The sequence below is a fragment of the Phaenicophaeus curvirostris genome, chromosome 5, assembly GCF_032191515.1.
Source record: "Phaenicophaeus curvirostris isolate KB17595 chromosome 5, BPBGC_Pcur_1.0, whole genome shotgun sequence".
NCBI lineage: Eukaryota > Metazoa > Chordata > Aves > Cuculiformes > Cuculidae > Phaenicophaeus > Phaenicophaeus curvirostris.
In genome coordinates this window covers 42316579-42335330 of record NC_091396.1, presented here as the reverse complement: position 1 = coordinate 42335330, position 18752 = coordinate 42316579, and the positions used below count along the sequence as shown (strand labels likewise).

The 18752-nt window shown below is 40.2% G+C and overlaps 1 protein-coding gene across 3 annotated transcripts in view; it reads left to right on the top strand.

Annotated features, from left to right (window-relative positions):
- Positions 1 to 907: 907 nt before the first annotated feature.
- The window catches only part of RALGAPA1 (Ral GTPase activating protein catalytic subunit alpha 1), a 125081-nt gene continuing 107236 nt past the window's right edge, over positions 908 to 18752 (top strand). Inside the window, exons 1-7 of one of the 3 annotated variants that reach the window (XM_069858451.1) lie at positions 908 to 1197; positions 12544 to 12654; positions 13192 to 13241; positions 14923 to 14980; positions 15605 to 15648; positions 16536 to 16713; positions 18142 to 18257. In XM_069858451.1, the coding sequence (XP_069714552.1) occupies positions 1092 to 1197; positions 12544 to 12654; positions 13192 to 13241; positions 14923 to 14980; positions 15605 to 15648; positions 16536 to 16713; positions 18142 to 18257 (663 nt within the window). In that variant the 5' untranslated portion in view covers positions 908 to 1091. The remainder of the gene's footprint in view (positions 1198 to 12543; positions 12655 to 13191; positions 13242 to 14922; positions 14981 to 15604; positions 15649 to 16535; positions 16714 to 18141; positions 18258 to 18752) is intronic. The other 2 variants (XM_069858453.1, XM_069858454.1) reach the window with 2 other exon arrangements.

Here is an 18752-nt window from a genome sequence, read left to right as displayed (position 1 = left end):
ACTTGCTAAGGGTGCCCTCGATGCCTTCATCCAGGTCATTGATAAAGACATTGAACAGGGCTGGACCCAGCACTGAGCCCTGGGGAACCCCACTTGTCACTGGCCTCCAGCTGGATTTCACACCATTTCCCACCACTCTCTGGGCCCGGCCATCCAACCAGTTTTCCACCTAGGAGAGTGTGCGCCTGTCCAGGGCAGAGGCTGACAGTTTCCGAAGCAGAATGCTGTGAGAAACTGTGTCAAAGGCTTTACTGAAGTCCAGGAAGACCACATCCACAGCCTTTCCCTCATCCAACCTCCTCTTTCAGTGAGGTTGTGTGTGGGACTGGGGCCATGCAGTTTCTTGAGCCCGTTTCTGGCTTTTCTGTAGAAGCACCGTGGGCACGACCGCTCTGCGGAGCTCGGCAGAGAAGAAAAGACGGCGCGGACTGTCCCACTTTGCCTGACGGTTCGGCCCCGACGCCAGGGCTGCTGCCGAAAGCGCGGGCAGCGAAACTGGGAAGGAGCGAGGCCGGGCAGGAGCTCGGGGTGAGGAGTTGCAGCACTCCCAGAACCGGTGTGGGAAGAGGAACAGACACAGCGCGGACGGCGGCACAACAGGCTCGGGGAAAGGTTTGGAGCCCCCGCCCGGATTCCCTTTCCTTATTCCCGCCTCCCCTCACCACACTTCAGCGTCTCTGCGGAGCCAGCACTAGCTCTATAATGGGACAACTTTACTTTTTACTTAAACACAGTCCAGGTGCCGTTTCCCGCGGCGCCGGCGAGTCGCACAGCGCGCCCTGCAGCGCCTGCCGCCCGCTCTCCGGCCCCGGGCTGCGCCGGCCGTGACGTCAGGGCGCGGTTGCCATAGGGACGCCTGGGGTCGCGCCTGACGGCTGTCGCGAAGCAGCGGGAGGAGAGCTGGGGAAGGAGGAAGGGGGAGCCCAGGCCCGGCCCCTCGGGCCCGCGCCGCGCCCCGCCGAGCCCGAGGCGGGAGGAGCGGGAGGCGGAGGCGGCGCTGCCGCCGCGGGCGAGGTAGGGGCCCCGGTGCGGGCGGATCCGGAGGCCGCTGCCCGCCTCTGGAGCGCGGCGCCGGGGCCGGGCCCGGCGGGATGTTCTCCAAGAAGCCGCACGGGGACGTGCGGAAATCCACGCAGAAGGTGCTGGACACCCGCAAGGACCCGCTCACCCGCCTCAAGCACCTGCGCGTCCTCATCGGTGAGGCGGCCGCAGGGGCCGGGGGGCCGCCGGCCCTGAGCTCCGCCGGGGGAAGGGCCGGGAACTCGGGGGTAGCGCCGGGGCGGGGGACGGGCTGGGAGACGGCCCGGGGCGGCCCCGCGGGGCTCTGGCCGGCGCCGCTGGGCCCGTCGGGCGGCGAGCGGGCCCCGCCGCCTTGCCCAGGCACCGGCATTTCCAGCGCGGGTGAAGGTGGAATTCCTTTGGCAGCTGCGGATGGAGGGGAGTAGCTGGCGTGCTTCCCCGGTGAATTATTCTCTAGAGCTACATAAACGCTGCTGCGCTGGAATGGAAGTGGTCGGTGAGCCCTACTGGTATCTGTGACTCCCAAATACGCTTTCCCCAAGTGCTTACAGTAACCATTTAGGTTTGTGTACGTTTTCAAGGTAAGAGCTGCAGCGGTAAGAGCTCACTAGAGCATTCTTACAGCTCCTCTGAAAGTACTTTTGGTTTGCCAGTTGGTAGAGGTGGGAACATAAGCGCTTAAGTGTTGCCACAGTTCTACGTGAACAGCTGTTAAACCTGACCAGTGAATTAGAAATTGTGATTATATGGAATAATTGCCTTATGGACAACCAGTGGGGGAAAAAAACCCCAGAGTTAACTGTTGTAAAATATCTGTTAGTTGTGTGTGTTTGTGAAAATCTAAGTAGCCATCATCAAGCTGTCCTTGAAAAAAGAAGCTGGCTCCAGAGGCATCTTTTGGGCCCTTCAGTTCTGTAAACGTGTACGTTGCTTTCTGCAGTTTCTCAAAGCATGAGCAGGGCTGGGTCAAGGGCAGCTGCATTCCATATTTAGCACAGGGTACTGAATGAGTTATTTTGGGTTCTGCCCACGGTAGGAGTATTCAAACACCTTGTCTGTGGCTTCCAAAGCTGGATTCTTTAATTTCAAAGGAAAAGTGTTACTGCTTCCTTTTTTTCTTTCATATTGGTGTTTGAAGGAACAGGTGGTTCAGTATGGCAACACCTGCTGCTGCATGACTTACTTTCTGCAACATAATAATTATTTAGACTTTCGAAATGGAGAGTGGTGGGGTAGGAAGACACCTCAGTAGTCAGATGTGTCCTGTTGCCTCACTTGAAATATTACCACTTTTCTTAACTAGCTGTACTGAGCTACTTGTGATTTGCTTTATGTTGACTTATGTTTATTTTTAGCTACATCAGCTGAAACTTAAGAGGAAAGAACATTATATAGAAACTAAGTACCCACTGAATTTAGGTTTTACTTAGATGCATCCTGTAAGAGGCAAGCCGTGAGCTCAATGCCAAGCAGACTCCTATCTAAGGTTTCTGCTTACTGGCTGTAGGACAGACTAAATTTGTTGGGGCATGTTTTCATGTGATGGCCATTCTGCTTTCCCCTGCACATGTCTAACATTTCAGCCATTGAAGCGCAGCTCTCACATAGCCTTTCTCCAAGTCTGGGAGAATACAATGTGTGACTGTCTAAGTAGGGAAAGGTGTAACAGTGTTTAGCTTTGCTCGTCTTGCATGCATCTACAGGATTTTGTCATTATGCAAGATATTCTTAGATGTATGATGTAAAAAAACAAGTTCTTTTTTGGAGAATAGGATGTTTAACTATTCCTGCTGTAGCACAAGAGAATTATGTAGCAGATTATTTGAAGTATTTCTTTGGCTGTGATCACCTCCTTGCCTTATTCCTTAAATTTCTCGGCTCCCTAAGCTGACATTCAAAGCGTAAGCTCTATGCCCTTTTTTCTCCATAGGTTTCTTTGACTAGTCTGCAGGATAAGAAAAAAAAATGTGCCCACATAAGATAGAGTGCTACCTGAGGTGACTTTACATGCAGTTTGAGCATCATAGTGCTGCGTGTTCCTGTTTATCACTTTTCTTCACTGACAACTCCTCCAGAGTAATTGGCATGTTTCCCTGTTCTTGGGGGAGCCAAGCTAGCTGTTGCCAACAGCGTATCTGAGGGGAGAAGGGAGGAAATCTCTGTTTAGCTCTGTTCAGCATCTTTATGAATGAAAATTTATTTGTCTTGTTTACTGCTCTTAGACCATGCAGGCTGGAGACTAAAAGACTATCCAGGAGAGAGTTTTCTGCCATTCCACATCCAGGAGAAGGAGAGAATTTCCTCTTCCGTTTAAATTTAAAATCCTTTCAGTAGGCCTGCAAGGTGTTTTGGACCAGTTAACATTATTTGCTCTCAGCAATAATATAAACTGAAGCATGGCTCTGAAGTCATGGTTAGAACTTGAGGGGAGGGAGGAAAGGAAGGAAAGGGAGTACTAGTTTGCGTTTCCTCTCTTTTATCAAGGTGTCCAAAGAAGCAGTTCTCCAGTAAGATAAAATAATGGAGTAGTCATGGAAAGATGCAGAGTCCTTGTGAATTATAGACTGCTGGTTGTCTGTTAGCCAAAGAGGAGTCGTCTAAGAAGTTTCATTATGGTAAAAGATTGACAGTTTAGTCCTACAAGGCAATGGTACAAATCAGGCATCATCTAAAAATATTTAAGATGGTATAACGTGGAGAAGAGACTGAACGGGTTCAGAGAACCTGATATGAACTAAGTGAGTGGATAGCAGAAAAGTAAGTGTCATTTATTTTTAACAAATTAGAAGTATTTTACATTATTTAAATGCCTTTTACAAGATAGCTTAGAATGCAGTGAGTTGTATAGTTTCAGGGAAAAGTATCTGCTCATTGTAAACAACTCAAATTTAGTGAAAGATGCAAATTGGCCTGACTGCATAAAGAACATGAGAAAATTTTGTGTCTTCATAAAACACACCAAATATCATTTCAGCTTTAGTGGTTATACTGCTGTAGTCAGCATATAGAGGATTTGGAGGTGGGAATGACTCATATGGGAGTAAAACTTTTAATGTGAAAAAAACAGGAAAAGCTTTGGAATCTCTTTATCTAGGGGCAGATAGTGGAAAAATACATAAACATATATGAAAAGGGCTCCTGAGTTCTAGACTGTTAGTTTTAGGCAATCAGGGGGATATGCATTTGTTGTTTGTGTCTTTTGGTTTGTTTTTTTTTTTTTCCCTCTGGTTTTCTCTAACTCGTTTGTGCGTAACTGCTCTTGGCCACCAATGCCCTGTCTCTGACTGGTTCTCTGCTCTGCTTCAGTGTGGCTCAATTCAGCCTTTTTCATAGTTTAGGAACCAAGCAAAATTAAGTGAAATCCTGTGACTAATTGACAATTTATTATTTGTTAAAGTTAATATAATATGTGACCAGTTTACGATTTATGCATGTGACAGGCATAAGGTTTTGGTTTTGTGACCTCCAAATAGTAATAAATATTAATATCACCAAGAAATGCTTAGAAAAATTGGAAAGAGGTTGTAGCCTCATATATTGGGAAATATGTGTCTGTGAGTGAAGGTTGTCTTTTTTTTTTTTTTTTTCATTGTTTTCCTGCTGTGCTATTTTTCTTAAGCCAGCTGCAACTATGTGCTTCAAGAGATATGATTCTCTTGAGGTGTATTAATTTCTTTCCTGTAGGGAAGTGTTGGCCCCCCACCCCTTCCCTTCTATTTCCCCTTCTTAGTTCTGGGACGTACCTTTTAAGTCTCACAGAGTTCCCTACTGGTTTGCAGGTGACTCTTGTTTACTGTGACCTACTGCGATGGTTACAGTTTATCAAGCTTGAATGGGAACATCTAATGAGATTCGCTTGTGGTCCCTATGGCAGCAACTCACAGCCTAGTCAGAAGCAGGGCTCTGCTGTAAAGGAGGCTGCCAGCTGCAGTTAGTGCAGGTATAAGCACAGAGACTTCCATAGTGGATGGAAGTAGAGGCACATAGCATACCTTACTGAACTAGGTACTGCCTACAGAATGAAGCTTGTGAATTTCCAGAAAAATACATATTTCTAGCATTCCCCATTGAATCAGCTGCTAATTGCAATTTTTATGATCATTAGGAGGAAATAATACGGAAATAATGTTGCATTCTTCTTATAATCAGTGTTGCACTGTTTAATCAGACTTCAACATTAAATTATAATTCTATGGCTTTAAAGTGGTAGTTCATAAAAGCTTGTTCTAATAATCCTCCAAGCATAAAATCATGCTTGATTTGGCCTTTTGTTAAAACAGTGGTTTGAGAACTTTGTAAATACTGAAGACAGCTAAATATGTTATCCTTTTCCGATGTCATACCTTAACAATATTGACCTCTTCATTTTTAGTTCTATTATCGAATATGTCGCTGCATCCTTTTGATATTGTAGTTTTGGTCAGAATTTGTAATTTTTTTTTTTTTTAAAAAAAGCTAAGCCTCCTAAATATTTAATGATTTCTGCATAATCTTACCATGTGCAAGCAAGTCAAATGAATACGTTTGGTTTAAGATTTACTTTTAGGGCTGAATTCTGAAGATAATTTTTTTCATTTCTAATTTTTTTGCAGAGCAGGAGTTACAGGCCTGTAATCTGTTAATCCAGTGTAAAGGAAAAAGGAATATATTGTTTCTAATAAATTAATATGTTTGCATCTGATATCTTAAAAATACACTGCTTGTATCTCTGGAACCATGGGGAGAATGCTTGTAAAATGAAATCCAAAGAGAACGGTGTCTAGAGTGGGGGGTTGTTTTTCTTTATTTTTGTTATTCTCAGTGTTTGGTTAGCTCTCAGTATAATCTCTCAAAGGTAAAATTCAAACTGTACTGGGCAGAATGAAACAGGCGGCATTAGATGTGCATTTTAGTATGTTGTTTAGTATCAAGCAATATACGTAGAGATTGCCTTTGTGTAAAGGGACTTTATTTGAGAAATCTGTGTGACTGGCAGTCAGCCCTAATGCATCAGCTGGATGGCATTCATTGGTATTGCACATCATCAGCATCATTCACTGTAGTATTACTTATATACAGTAATGAATGGACAATGTTTTATGGTTGTTAAAAGTGAGAGGCAAATGAGAAAGTACAGCAAAACTAGCTGGCTGGAATTTTCTTTGGAGATAAGTGTTCAAGAAGTTTCTGTGGGTGTGCAAAGCTGTGTTATTTTTGGCAAGAGTTGTAAGTTTGTGGTGTTTTGTTTCGTTGGTTTTTTTTGTAGTGTTCTTTTTTTTTTCCTGGTATTTTTAACTGCAGAGGTCATGTCACTGCTGTAATTCATGGATTTGACTGTGGGTTGAGTGCAGTTTAAGAAATCAGAGTTGATGTTCTGTCAGTCTTATCATAGCCCTGTACCCATTCTGTTCTGTTTTGGCCAGAAAGAAAGGGGCGAGCATTGCTTTCCTGTAGAGTTTTGGTGAAGGTAACACTTGACTTGCAGCAAGCAGCAGTGGACAGTGCTGGACAGGGCTGGAGTCGGATCAAAGCCCCAGGTCAGACAGAGGGGCAGTTCTGACTGCTTGGATGTAAACGGAAGGCCTGTGGGGGTTTAGCATGCGTCAGCTCAGAATGAAAATAAGTACCTTGCTATGGAAGGTTTGAAGTTGCTTAAATAAAAGCTTAAGTTCTGGAACATGGGTGAGTTGTCATGGAAGCATTTCCTAAAAGTTTACTAATGTAACTGTTCTGGAGTCTGCAAGGACCCTGAAGAAAACAGCTGTTAGCTGCTTCTTTTATTCCTGTAGAACCCTGGCCTTGAAATTTGTTAACGTTTATATTTAGGTGATGGTCATTGGTGCTGTTAACCTCCTTAATAATTTGTGATTGATTTTTTTTTCTTGTATGTTTGTATCTAAAAGATGGTGGTCATGAGGACCACAGAGTTGTCTAATGCATAATAGAAATCATTAAAAGATTTCTTAGTGTTTTCCTTTTTCAGTACCCAAACCCTCAAGAATATTTTCTTTACCACAGTTACCGTTCTTAAAAAATTAACAGTAAGTGCTAACGTAAAGCCCTTGATTAATAGATTTGCATTTGTAGCTCAGTATTTGAAATGTTGTGATTTGCTGTTAGGTCTGTTAACTTTGATGGTCTGTTAACTGTGCCAGAGCCAGTTAGTTCTAGAGGTTTTCCATGTAATCATTCTAAATGACATGCTTTTCTATTTGAGAGACTCTCCGTGTGTAACTGAACTTCTGTACTGTTTGCTGTATGGCAGCTGTTAATTTTTCCAGCTTGGAGAATTAAGAATGAGTAACTTCTGTTTGTAGTTTTGCATGTGTGGTAGCAGAAATTGAGGTCGCTTAGAAACCTCTTGCTTTCTAATAGTACCAGTCTGTTCTGAAAATTGATACCGAATACTTCAGTCTATAGCAGGCCTCTGCTTTACAGAAATAGAAGTCTGGCAGTCTTCCAGGTCATTGTTTGCTGCAGTTGTCACTGGCATTTTATTTTTGGATAAGGGAAAGTGACTTCTTAAAATGAGACAGAATGTTTTTGTTATAGTATGTGCTGTAACAATTTTATGTTTGAACATACCATTCAATCAGTTAGAAGGTAAAATTAACCAGGACTTGATCTGTAATAGTGTAGACTGTTCTGTTAAATGCTGTGGTAAATTTCTGCAATGCTGTGTGTGAAACGCTGCATGTTAATTTTGTATTCAGAAGAGTTTAGTAGATATCCAAGATCTGTGGGAGAGGAGTTGTTTTAGTTTTAAATTCAGTATTTTGATTGTTCATCTTTAGAAGTTCTGCCCTGTATAGAAAGTATGGTTACCTGTTTTATAATATTCTAATTTCATACAGCAGGCAGTCATCTAAATAGTATAGATCCATTTCCCTTGGTAACTCAACTCGTTTATTGATACGTAACAGGTATTAGAGATTAATTTATAGTAGCTTTTAGGGTACCATGTAGAAAACAATATAATCAGGGAAGGTGAATTGTATGTAATGTAAGTTAAAGCCACTTCCTGCAGAGGACCAGGGTGTTGTGTCTGTAAACTTGTAAGCTTTGCAGAATCTTGCTCAGGTGATCCCTTACAAGTTTAAATATAAAGTAAAAATCTGTCTTGTTTCTTCTGCTTCGTGTTTTACATCTGACAAAGTCACATTTTTTAAGTGCTCTGAGGTGGTACTCCTTTGTAATTTTAAGTATGATACGGTATTTAAATAGTGTCCTTCTTCTAATATATACTATTGAAGGGTTACATTTTTATTAAAATACTGAAATAGTTTTGTGGCTGCAAATTGTTCCTGGTTAAAACGTATATGCTGATAATTGACCCATAATAAAAGGCTTGGAGTAAATGGGTTTGCTCTTAGGTGGAGTTTGGCAGCAGAACAAATTCTCTGCAAGTCTTTAGCCTAGAACCTTTCCTGCCTAAACTGGTCACTGTGGGGACCCAAGTTTTCAGTCTCTTACTGATATACTTGAATAGTATGTAACCTTTCAGAAAGTTTTAACAATTAACCTCCAGAAGAGCTGGCCTTCTGAAAATACATATAAATAGGTTCCTGAAAGTAGAGTTGCATATGAGCATAGAAATTGGTAAGAGAGGTGGAGGTCTTTTTGGTTTGTTGGGTTTTGGGCACGGGGTTGGTTTTGTTTGGTTTTGGTTTTTTTTTTCTTTTAGGCCCTCTGTGCTAAAGCTTCAGTCTATGAGGTGGGGAATTATAGAACTTCCAAGTTTTGGTGGGTTTAATGGAAATACAAATTCCAGTTGATCTGGTACTTAAGTGATCTTGTAATGAGGGTCATATAAATAGCTTAGATAACTAGTCTTCTGTTTTTAGTTTGGTTCTCTGTTTCATGCATCTAAATAGAACAGAAATACATAAGCTAGGTGCAACTTAAACCAAAAAAGGTAACCTACCTTCTCAATACTGAACCTAGAAAAAACTAAAGCTACTTCTAGAATAGTTTTATGGGAGATAATTTTAATAGTTTTAAGGAGGAGGAAAAAGGACAGAGAAGCTGTACAGTGTCTCTTTTGCTCAAATGTAACTTCTTCCTTAAGAAAACCAAAATGCATCACTGAACATAGAGAGCTAATACAGAGATCAGATTTATACCAATTTTTAAGTTACAGAAAATTAAGGAAAACTCATGAATCAAAAATCCATGTTTCTTGTTCTTGTAAAGCATGAAGAGAACTGCATTTTCTTGACAAACAACTTTCATAAATTCTGAAAGTCTGAATTTTGTTGTACTAGAATATACTTTGTACAGCAGAGTCTTAGCTTTTACATGTTTGGAATACAGGAATATATAGGTATTGTTCCATTTTCCCCCCTCTCACATGCTGAGGAACTTTTCTAAGTTTTTGGGGTTTTGTTTTTTGGGGGTTTTTTTTGTATGGTGCCATATCTATTTCTGAGTCCTTCCCCCCCCTCCCAATCTGGACATAAGTACCAAGAACACGAGGAATATAGTACTTTACGTTAGTTATGTGAGTCTGTGGTAGAATACGAAGTTTGTTTGCTTATTTGTTTTTCCCTAATTTACAGTTCTTTTGCTTTTTAAAAGCCTGTTCCTGTGTAATGGCACTTCCTGTAAAAACAAGGCTATGTCTCCTTTCTTAAAAACACAGAAAAGATTAAGTAACCAAAGTAGACAGGCAGATTCCTGCCAGTTCCCAGTTCAAGGTTGTGTGAAAAGGACAACATGTTCCTTGCAGCAGAAATAATTTTTACCTCTGTATGGAGCATTCATGATACTTCAGGGGAGCATAGAGAAGAGACAGTGACCTAGTGTGGAAGAAAATGGTTTAAGATAAGAGAATCGAAGAACTGTATCATTAGTTGGTCACAAGGATAAAGGTGAATTAAATGTTTTAGAAACCCTCTTGTTAGGGAAAAAATATCAGATTCATAGTCAGTCAAAAAGGCATTAACAGCAGCTTATAGCTGGAAGTTAGTAAGATAAATTCAGTTGATAGGCAAGTGATGATTTTTAATGGTAAAGCAATGTAAGAGCACAGTAGTCTTTAGTCATTAGTATTTGGTACAGAGGTAGCTGTGGACTGGAATGATGTATGCAAGTGGCCAGACTAGATGATTTCCAGATCAAGCTCCTCTAAGGTTTACATCACTTCATGCTGTATCTGCTAATCTTCACACCCCACCTCACACGTTCCATCCCCCTCCCCCCCCAGCCATGATAATTAGTCCAGGTATGCATAATGAGTTCAAGACTTCCTTGACCAATGCAAAGTCCTAAATTTCTGGACCAACAGCTTACTAAATCACTAAAACCATCCTTTGATTTGAGAAGAAGATACCTTACTCTAGGTGGCAAACCTTTGAGATGCACAGATGTTCCCTCGCATAGACAGAGAGCTAGGTTTTAGCATTAACAGAAATGGGTTTGGGTGGGGGGTTTGGTTTGGTGGGTTTTTTTGAAGTATTATTAGTTGATCCATCTCTGGGGCAAGAATGAGGACCTGTTTCAGGAAACACAACATTTAGTGTGCCTGTAACATTAATGCAGCATTCCTGTGTGTTGACTGGCAGAGACACTGTTTAATTGCTTCCAATCTTTCTAGTATTTGTAAATAGTGCTTTCTGCTCCTTAGCATAAAGTGAACCATTCCACTGCTTTCTAGATGTAATTCTCACGCAGCAGTTGTTTAGGGGTTTAAAGGTTATTTTCTGCCACTCTCCTTTCTCCTGAAAGTCTCAATCATTGCTTTCTTTTTCCCTTTAATCCTCCTGTCTTAAAACCTTTTGACTTGCCTCTTGCTGTATTTCCTTATCCATAATCTAGAACTTGCTTAGTGTTCTGCCCCATGAGTGGAAGTGGATATAATGGTCATGCTTATGCTCTAGTCAAACTGTTTCTTGTATACTTGTCCTGATCTCCTGAAGTTCATTGTCTAGTTTGTTTCAAGTGGAAATCGGTTTTGCTGTTCTTACTTTAACATTTCACACTTTGAACTATAGCAGTTCAGCTGCTGATCTGTAAATGGTGTAGCAGTTTCTGAAAAACTGGAAGCTAGGTGATTGTAGGTGGTTAGGCCAGAAAGGGCAACTCTCCGTGGCCAATGCTCTGCAGGGGCAACTCTAAACGGGGAGGGTTAAGGTCGTTGTTAGGGTTTGGGTCTCCCTGGGAGAGTTGTCCCTGCAGAGGGCTGGCTGTGGAGAGTTGTTCTAGACCGTGGTTAGGCACGCATTTGTCATGCTACACCAGTAAACGTATTGCTAGCTAAGCTGCCTTGCTTTAGGAGTTATCTTAGTTGTTAATATAGCACTGTCTTCTGCGAGACCAATGTGGCTCTGCCACTCAGATTATTCAGGGCATTGGCAGAATGCTGTGGTACTGCAAAATTTGAACATGTATTGCAAACTGTTATAGCAAGATTTGTCATAAAATTGAGCTGACAGACCTGTAGCACTACATAGTAAAATAGAATTGAAAATATGCCGTGCTTTTGGCCATCCTTTCAACTGATTGTTTCTGTGCTTTATACTCTACCAGTTGTACATCTGGTCTTGCGAGATGATAAAAATTGTCATTCTAAAAAGGTTTTGTTTGCCTTGCCTCTTTATGTTTTGGTGGGGTTGTTTTTTGTTTTGTTTCACATCAATATTCTGAACGGGGAGAACTTTGCCCTGTAAAATACCATCTCCCTGTTCTTCTGTGCTTCTGTACTATTGTTCTGTCCACTCTAATGCACTTAAACAACAGGACAGGGAATGTTTTTTCATTCAGTCTATACTAAGGCTTGAAAGGACTGATTGTTTAAAACAATCTATTTTAAATTAATGTCGGTAAATCATCATGTATTTCTTTAACTGGGGATTTGCACAAAACCGTCTAGCAGGCTGTGGGAAAAGTCTGGAAACTTCCCTGGGATGTCCAAGAAAGCACATCCTCTCTACACTCACAAAGATTTCCACCTCTGGGTATCCCTGAGGTTGGAGCTTTTGATCTGAGACCATACCATCAAGGGAATATGGGGGACTGGGCCAGACTGGAAAGGAAAGTACGTGTTAGAGGTTGGAGGGAGCAAGGAGGCAGCAGTGGGAATCCAGTGCTGCTGCTTGCTTCCTCCCAAGTAGTTTCTTTGCAAAGTAGAGGTGTCCCTTGCTTATCATCCTTCTCTTCTTTCTTAAGTAAGATTAGTTGTGTCTAGTAATTATGGTTGGGGACAGTGTTGGTTTTTCTGTCGTGGAGTTTAGGCAGGGTCATTAGCTTTGTTTCTATTAAATTAATAATAAAAACATTAGTCATTTGTACAGTGCTAGTCCTGGTGGAATTCTGGTTCATCACTGGGATTTGTAGGCTTTGTTGTCATGCAAGGAGACATTTCCTGTTTTAAAATTCGCTATGTACTTATGGTGTGTCCTATTGAATTTATTTTGCTTTAGTTTGAAGGAATTAACTTCAAGAACTTTGTTACTAGTACTATTTTTTCTTTTAAATATCTTTAGTTATTATTAATGGATAATGGTGTGCAGTGTTTGACCCTGAATGTTCTGTTCTGTTTTTCAGAGAATGCAGAATCAATTGATCTCAAACAGTTTTTCGACCTACATTTCTCACATATATATTATGTGTTCTTTGAAAACTTTGTGACTATTGAAGTAGGTCTTAAACAAAAAGGTAAGTACTTAAAATAGAAATTTCACTCTTTTGTCTTTGTGCTCTGTTTGTTATAAAATACAGCAGTGTTATAAATCATGGTGTTGGTGGTCATGAATGATAGTGCTAGAGGTGTAGAAATACGTGAAAGCATTAACTTTGCAAATAAAAGCAGAGCAATTTGAGTTGCATGCCATATAGGTGAGTAAGGAGAGTTTAGTCTCTGATCACTGGTTTTGCCCTTTTGCAAAATAAGGTTTCTTAAGGTGTTACACTTTTTGTGCTCTACAGAATTAATCTAAGTTTTGTTTAACAAGACTTTGTGCCACTTATTGTCTAGCAATTATTGATGCCATAATAGAAAATTATACAAACTGTAACTATTAATAATCTGCAAGTAAGAAATCTATGTTTTTTTAATTTGCAGAAGGAATGCAAAATAGTTCTTGTGGTTGTAGAAATGCATGTTTTTGTTTTACAGATCTAAGGATCTTTGTCAGTGTTCTTTACGTTTTGTTTTGATAATCAAAGTGTATCTTTATTTTTAATTGCATCTAGGTCACAAGTCTCAGAGAGAAGAATTAGATTCTATTCTTTTTATTTTTGAGGTAAGATAACTGGAGTATTCCTGAATGAGTTTTTTACATTGAATTAAGTCTTGTTGAATAATAACAGACAGCTGCCCTAGTGTTGCCACAAAAAGTGTTTGCTATTAACTACATTCCTTTTTTCTTTTGCTTTGAGTTCAATATATGTGCTTTGTGTGAGACGAACAAGTGACTTGCAGTTTTGCAGGAAGATGTCTTAACTGGAAAAAGATGGTTTCTGTGCCTGCGGATAGTTCATTAGTATTTGGTGATGGTGCTCCCCGTCCCTGCTGTGTATTTTATTTGTCTGTCCTTCTTGGCAGTGCTGCTCTCAATCCCTTCATCCCCTAGTCTGTATGGATACTAGAGATTGCCCCAACCCAGGCAGGTTGCAGGACCTTGCACTTGGCCTTGTTGAACCTCATGAGGTTCATATAGGCCCACTTCTGAAGCTTGTCTGGGTCCCTCTGGATGCATCCTTTCCCTCATGAGTGTCAACCACATCACTCAGCTTGATGTGTTTGACAAACTAGCTGAGGGGTGCACTTGATTCTATTTCTGTGTTGTCCATGAAGACAATAAGGAGTACTTGTCCCAATGATTTTTTTCGTAATAGATTACAGCTGCCGAATTTTTTTTTTATAGATGCCTTTTATTTTTGAAAATATTTATTATTTGAAAATAGCATTTCACAGTATCGTTACCAAAAGCGTATTTTGAATTAGAAACTAATTTAATTAAATGAGATAGTTTCTGTGCCTGAAATGGTAAATTTTTGCCTTTCCTTTTTCATAGGGGTTTCTAGTTATGGAGCAAGGATTCTGGTTTTATGTTTTTTTAGAAGTTGAATACAAATTCAAGGGTGGCTTTATTTTTTTTTTTCTTGCATTAGTGCTTTAAACTGTAGGGTTAGCTGTTAGAAGGAGGGTGAATCTGAAGAGAGCTGGTTTGATTGTTCACTGGTTCCTGCATAAAGGGGTATTAAGTGACCTGTGCTTTGGAAGCAGTTGCACAGGATTCTAGAGGGCGGGGACCAGACATTCTTCTGGGAAATGAGGTTGTTTACAAGTTGCTGATGCCTCTAGCATAAATGCTCAAGTGTTATGGAATAGACTTCTAACTGCCTTTGTCACTAACTGTGCTCTGGTTTTTAGCATTTGAAGATGATCTTCCTCCATTCTAGCTGGAAAGGTGTTTGAGTATCATTTCCCCAGCACTTTTCTTTGTTGTTTTGCTGTAGCTTATTACCCCCCTGAGAGGGCTGAAGCAAATGTTTGCCTGTGCTACAGAAGCAAGCTCACAGCTGAGCATCCTAGCTTAAGCCACTATAAAGGTGGAATTAACCTAATTAACCTAATACAACCTGTTGTGAACCCCAGCAACTGAGATAGATACTCATCCTGTTCCACTTGCTATGCTATAAGCAGTAACACAGCAAAGAGTCAGTGGAGTGCCAGTTAAGCTGCAGTAACATCTGAGGTCTCCAATGCAGGACTTGCCAGATGGTCTGTTGGAACTTTTGGGCCTTCTAGCTTTAGGAATGGCCTTATCTTGAAAGGACAGCGATGCTTCTAGGGAAAGCAATGTGGAAATCTTCTAAATTAACCTTTCAGCTTCTGATCTGTGGCCTTTGCGCAAGTACTCTTTTGTCTTTCAAGTGCAATATCTGCAACATAGATCCTTGTTTGTGGTTTTTTTGTAGAAAATTTTGCAACTCCTTCCAGAAAGGATTCATCAGAGATGGCAATTTCATAGTATTGGTAAGTTGATTTCCTTTCTTTTTTTTTTTAAATATCTTATTTTTTATTAATAGCTATTAGTAGTTTGTGCTATTCATTTCCTTAACCTTTAAGTGGTGTAACAGGAATTATGGTCTTGAAACTCTTGGAAGCTAGAGGAAGAATAATAAAAAAAAACCGCACCGATCTAATGAAGTGCACTTCTAGATGGAATTAATGCTGGGAATATGGAAGTAGAACAAAGGCTGAAAAAGAACAAAGGTGGAAAGTTGTTTTGTAATAAATTTTTTTTTCTTTTTTTTTTTCTTAGTAATCAATTTAAAAATTGGGGTGAGGTCTGTATTTGTAAATGGAGAACACTGGTATTGTGCACACTATTAACTTGAGAATTGTTTGCTTTTCATGTACACATCCCAAAAAGTCATTCAGGAAAGGTGGTGTGGATTATGAGGAACCTGCGAAAGGTGATCTTTATTTTCCTTCTGGCATTGAGAGTGTTGCCTGAGGATATCAAGCTCACCAAGATTAAACTGGAGATTGCCAAGGACTTGTTTAAAAGTTACTATCAAGTCTGACCGAGAACTCTGACATCTTGCTTACTAAAGAAAGAACAAACACCAAAGTTTTGTTTTTCCTTCTTTTTAGGGTTGATTTTAAAGAAGCTTCTTCACACTGGAAATTCATTAAAGGTATTAGCAAAAGTTGCATGCTACTTTTGTCTAAAATACTTTAAAATACAAAGAGGAACATAAGGGAAATTTTTTTTGGTAAAAGCACAGGAATGAGAACTGGATCATAACTTGGATGTAAAGAAAGAATGACTTTAAATTATCAGCTTTACCCTAGTAGAACTAGTCACAGCAGTAATGTGCTTATGTAGAGTAGGCAAGTTAAGAACGTGTGCAAATGTTGAAGGATTTGCATTAAAGCATTATTAGGAGCAAGGAGACTGGGTTTGTGGCTCGGACTGTCTTGGAAATGGAAGATTTTCTAGGTCAAAGACACTTGGTGGGTGGCGTAGTCATGGTTGACCATGAGGCAAAAGCCACCTGAGGGTAATGTGTTATTACTTCTGCAGGCTTGGCTGAGGCTGAAATTCTCCAGTGTGAGAGTCAGGAGTGGACTGCTTTAGGACTCCATTGCCTTCCTTGTAGAAGGGATGTAAGAGCTCAGAACAGGGCCATCTGCTACGAAGAACTCATTCTGTTGTCATAATTCACAAACATACTTAGAAATGTTTTGATGACCTTTGTATTTTCTGAAAAATTCACATGGTATCTTGCTCTGCTGGTGTCAAGCAAATGACTAGATGTGTGTTGGCTTTATTCCTCTTCTTTTGGAGAAAACTCTGTGAAAGAGATTCTGTGAGGCAAACAGCAGGGAAGATGTAAGGGTTGTCCGTGCATTTCAGCAGGAGCAGCAGATGTCCTAGCTAAGCTCTGCTGAGTGCTGGTGGTCGTACTGTCTGTACACTGTCATCTTTTCTACCAACCTTTTTCTCTGTCCACAACAAATAGAAATGCTTTGATATGTTATATGGGACAAAGTAACTTTTTCTATTTTTTTTTTTTTTAAGATACGTCGAGAGGGCGTGCGTCTCTTTCTTTTGTGGCTGCAAGCACTTCAAAATAACTGTAGTAAAGAACAGTTATGGATGTTTTCTTGCTTGATTCCTGGATTTTCATCACCACAGTCTGAATGTGGGCCCCGAACACTAGATAATCTCATTAACCCTCCACTTAATGTTCAAGACAGTAAGTAGTTTGGTAACATTGCTCAATTTTGCACATAACTCAATTCTAAGCACAGTAAAGGCAAGGTGAAGTAATGAGGAACTAACATACATATGTATACAGGGAGATTTTGCAGCTGTTAGTGAGTTTCTTTGGCCCTTTATCAGGACTCTTTTTTTTTTTTTTTTTTTAAAAGAAAAGCATGGCTACAGTATCTTAACACATAGTGGTTGAAAATAACCTGGCCATGTAAAGCCAAATAGTTGATCTTGCTGTGTCTGTATGAGACCAGGCAGTTAAAGCTGTGATATTCTTCTGACTCAGAATCTTCCAAAAGAATTGGAGCTTCTAAATTGCAAAACCTGATGTCAAAGTCCTGCATCAGTGGAAAGGCTTGAGCATTTGGAGTTAGCCTTTTTATACTACATAGATTTGTTTATTTATTTAATATGAAGATCATCAATCTTGACTCCAATCAATGAAGCAAGGGTGATTTTTCTCTTAAGATAATTCTTACAATAGATTTTCCTTTGACTGTTCACTCCTAGCAGTAACTATCAAAGACTCGTAGCTTTGGGGAGCCTCTTGCCTCCTAGCTCACTTTTTTTGATGGGGTCATGAGTGCTAAGTTTGTAGCTGCATAAGTGTGAATAAGAAGCTGACCACTTTTTCCTCTGAATGTTAAGTACTTTTGCCTTCCACCTATATGCAATGCTTTAGAACTGGTGCAAGCATTGCTTCTATGAGCAAGGAGTGTCTCCTTCAGTGATAATTAAAGTTACTGAAAAAAAGCTGACTTAGCAGATTGATTTAGCGTCAGGATAGCTCTGCAGTTAAAATTTGCTTTGTGTGTTAAGCCCTGTTTTTGAGTTCTCTTGTGTTGTATCTATACAGAGGGAAAGGAGGAGTGAATCTAAAGGGGATGTAGGCAGGATAGAAATTCAGTGCAAGAAATGGAATATGAACATCTCACTACAGGAACAAGAAAAAAAACCACTGAACTAGCTTCATTGTAGAGATAAAGAAAGTATAGAGGTAGTAAGACTTTACGGAAATGTAACTGGTTAACTGCTAAATAAAGAAGATAATTAGAGATGCAAATAATGAATTTGCATTGTGAAAAAGAGATGTTATGCTACTGTTTGCATAAATTCCAAAATAAATTGATTATGCCTTTTGGAAAAATTGTGCCTTGGCAGGTAGATTCTCAGTGTGTGTAGGGAGTACTGGGTTATCTGCTCTGTTTTTAAATATGTAATAAATCAGTTCTGCGGTGGTTTATTCACTAAGATTTCCAAATTTTCATTAGTATGTGTGGCTTATTTTGCCTGTAATGATCTCTGCCTAACTCAGTACATTTCTGCTTTGGTAACGTGGTTGATACTTATGCATAAAAAGAAAGAGTCTAAATGTTTGAAGTTCTTCTTGTCTTTTTTTTTTTTTAAATAGCTCAAGTGACTATAGAGGAAATCACTCCACTTGTTCCTCCTCAATCAGGAGATAAAGGACAAGAAGATTTAACAAGCTATTTCTTAGAAGCACTTTTGAAATACATAGTAATTCAGGTATGTTCTATAGTTTTCAAGCAAACAGTCATGAAGAAGCTAACACCTGTTTGTCCATTGTAGGAAGATGCTTAGAAGTAGCACTGCAAATATTTATAAAAATGTTTTAAACATTTTTTACCCTTGCTTCCTTCCAAGTGTTCTTTGTAAAAAAGCAAATTCTCCCAGGGAATCTTCATCTGTCTTCATTGAAGATTTATGGGTGTGTTACTGTAGGGTCTTTGATGAGATTGATAGACTTATCGTTCACTTCCAGAAATACTGATTCCAGCTCCCTTTCCATTTCTACCTTCCCCACATCCCCACCCTGTTGCCTTCAACCAGTGGAAGGATCAGCTGGGTTCGTTCTTATTATGTGGGTTTCTTGATGGCCAGGGACTTTGCTTTTCAAACAAAGAGGAAACTTCTAACTGGAAGTGTTCAATTTTTGTAGTATGATATTTTACTAAGTCTGAGCAAACTTTTACTGGCCTTTCTCCTACGTTTATACTTGAG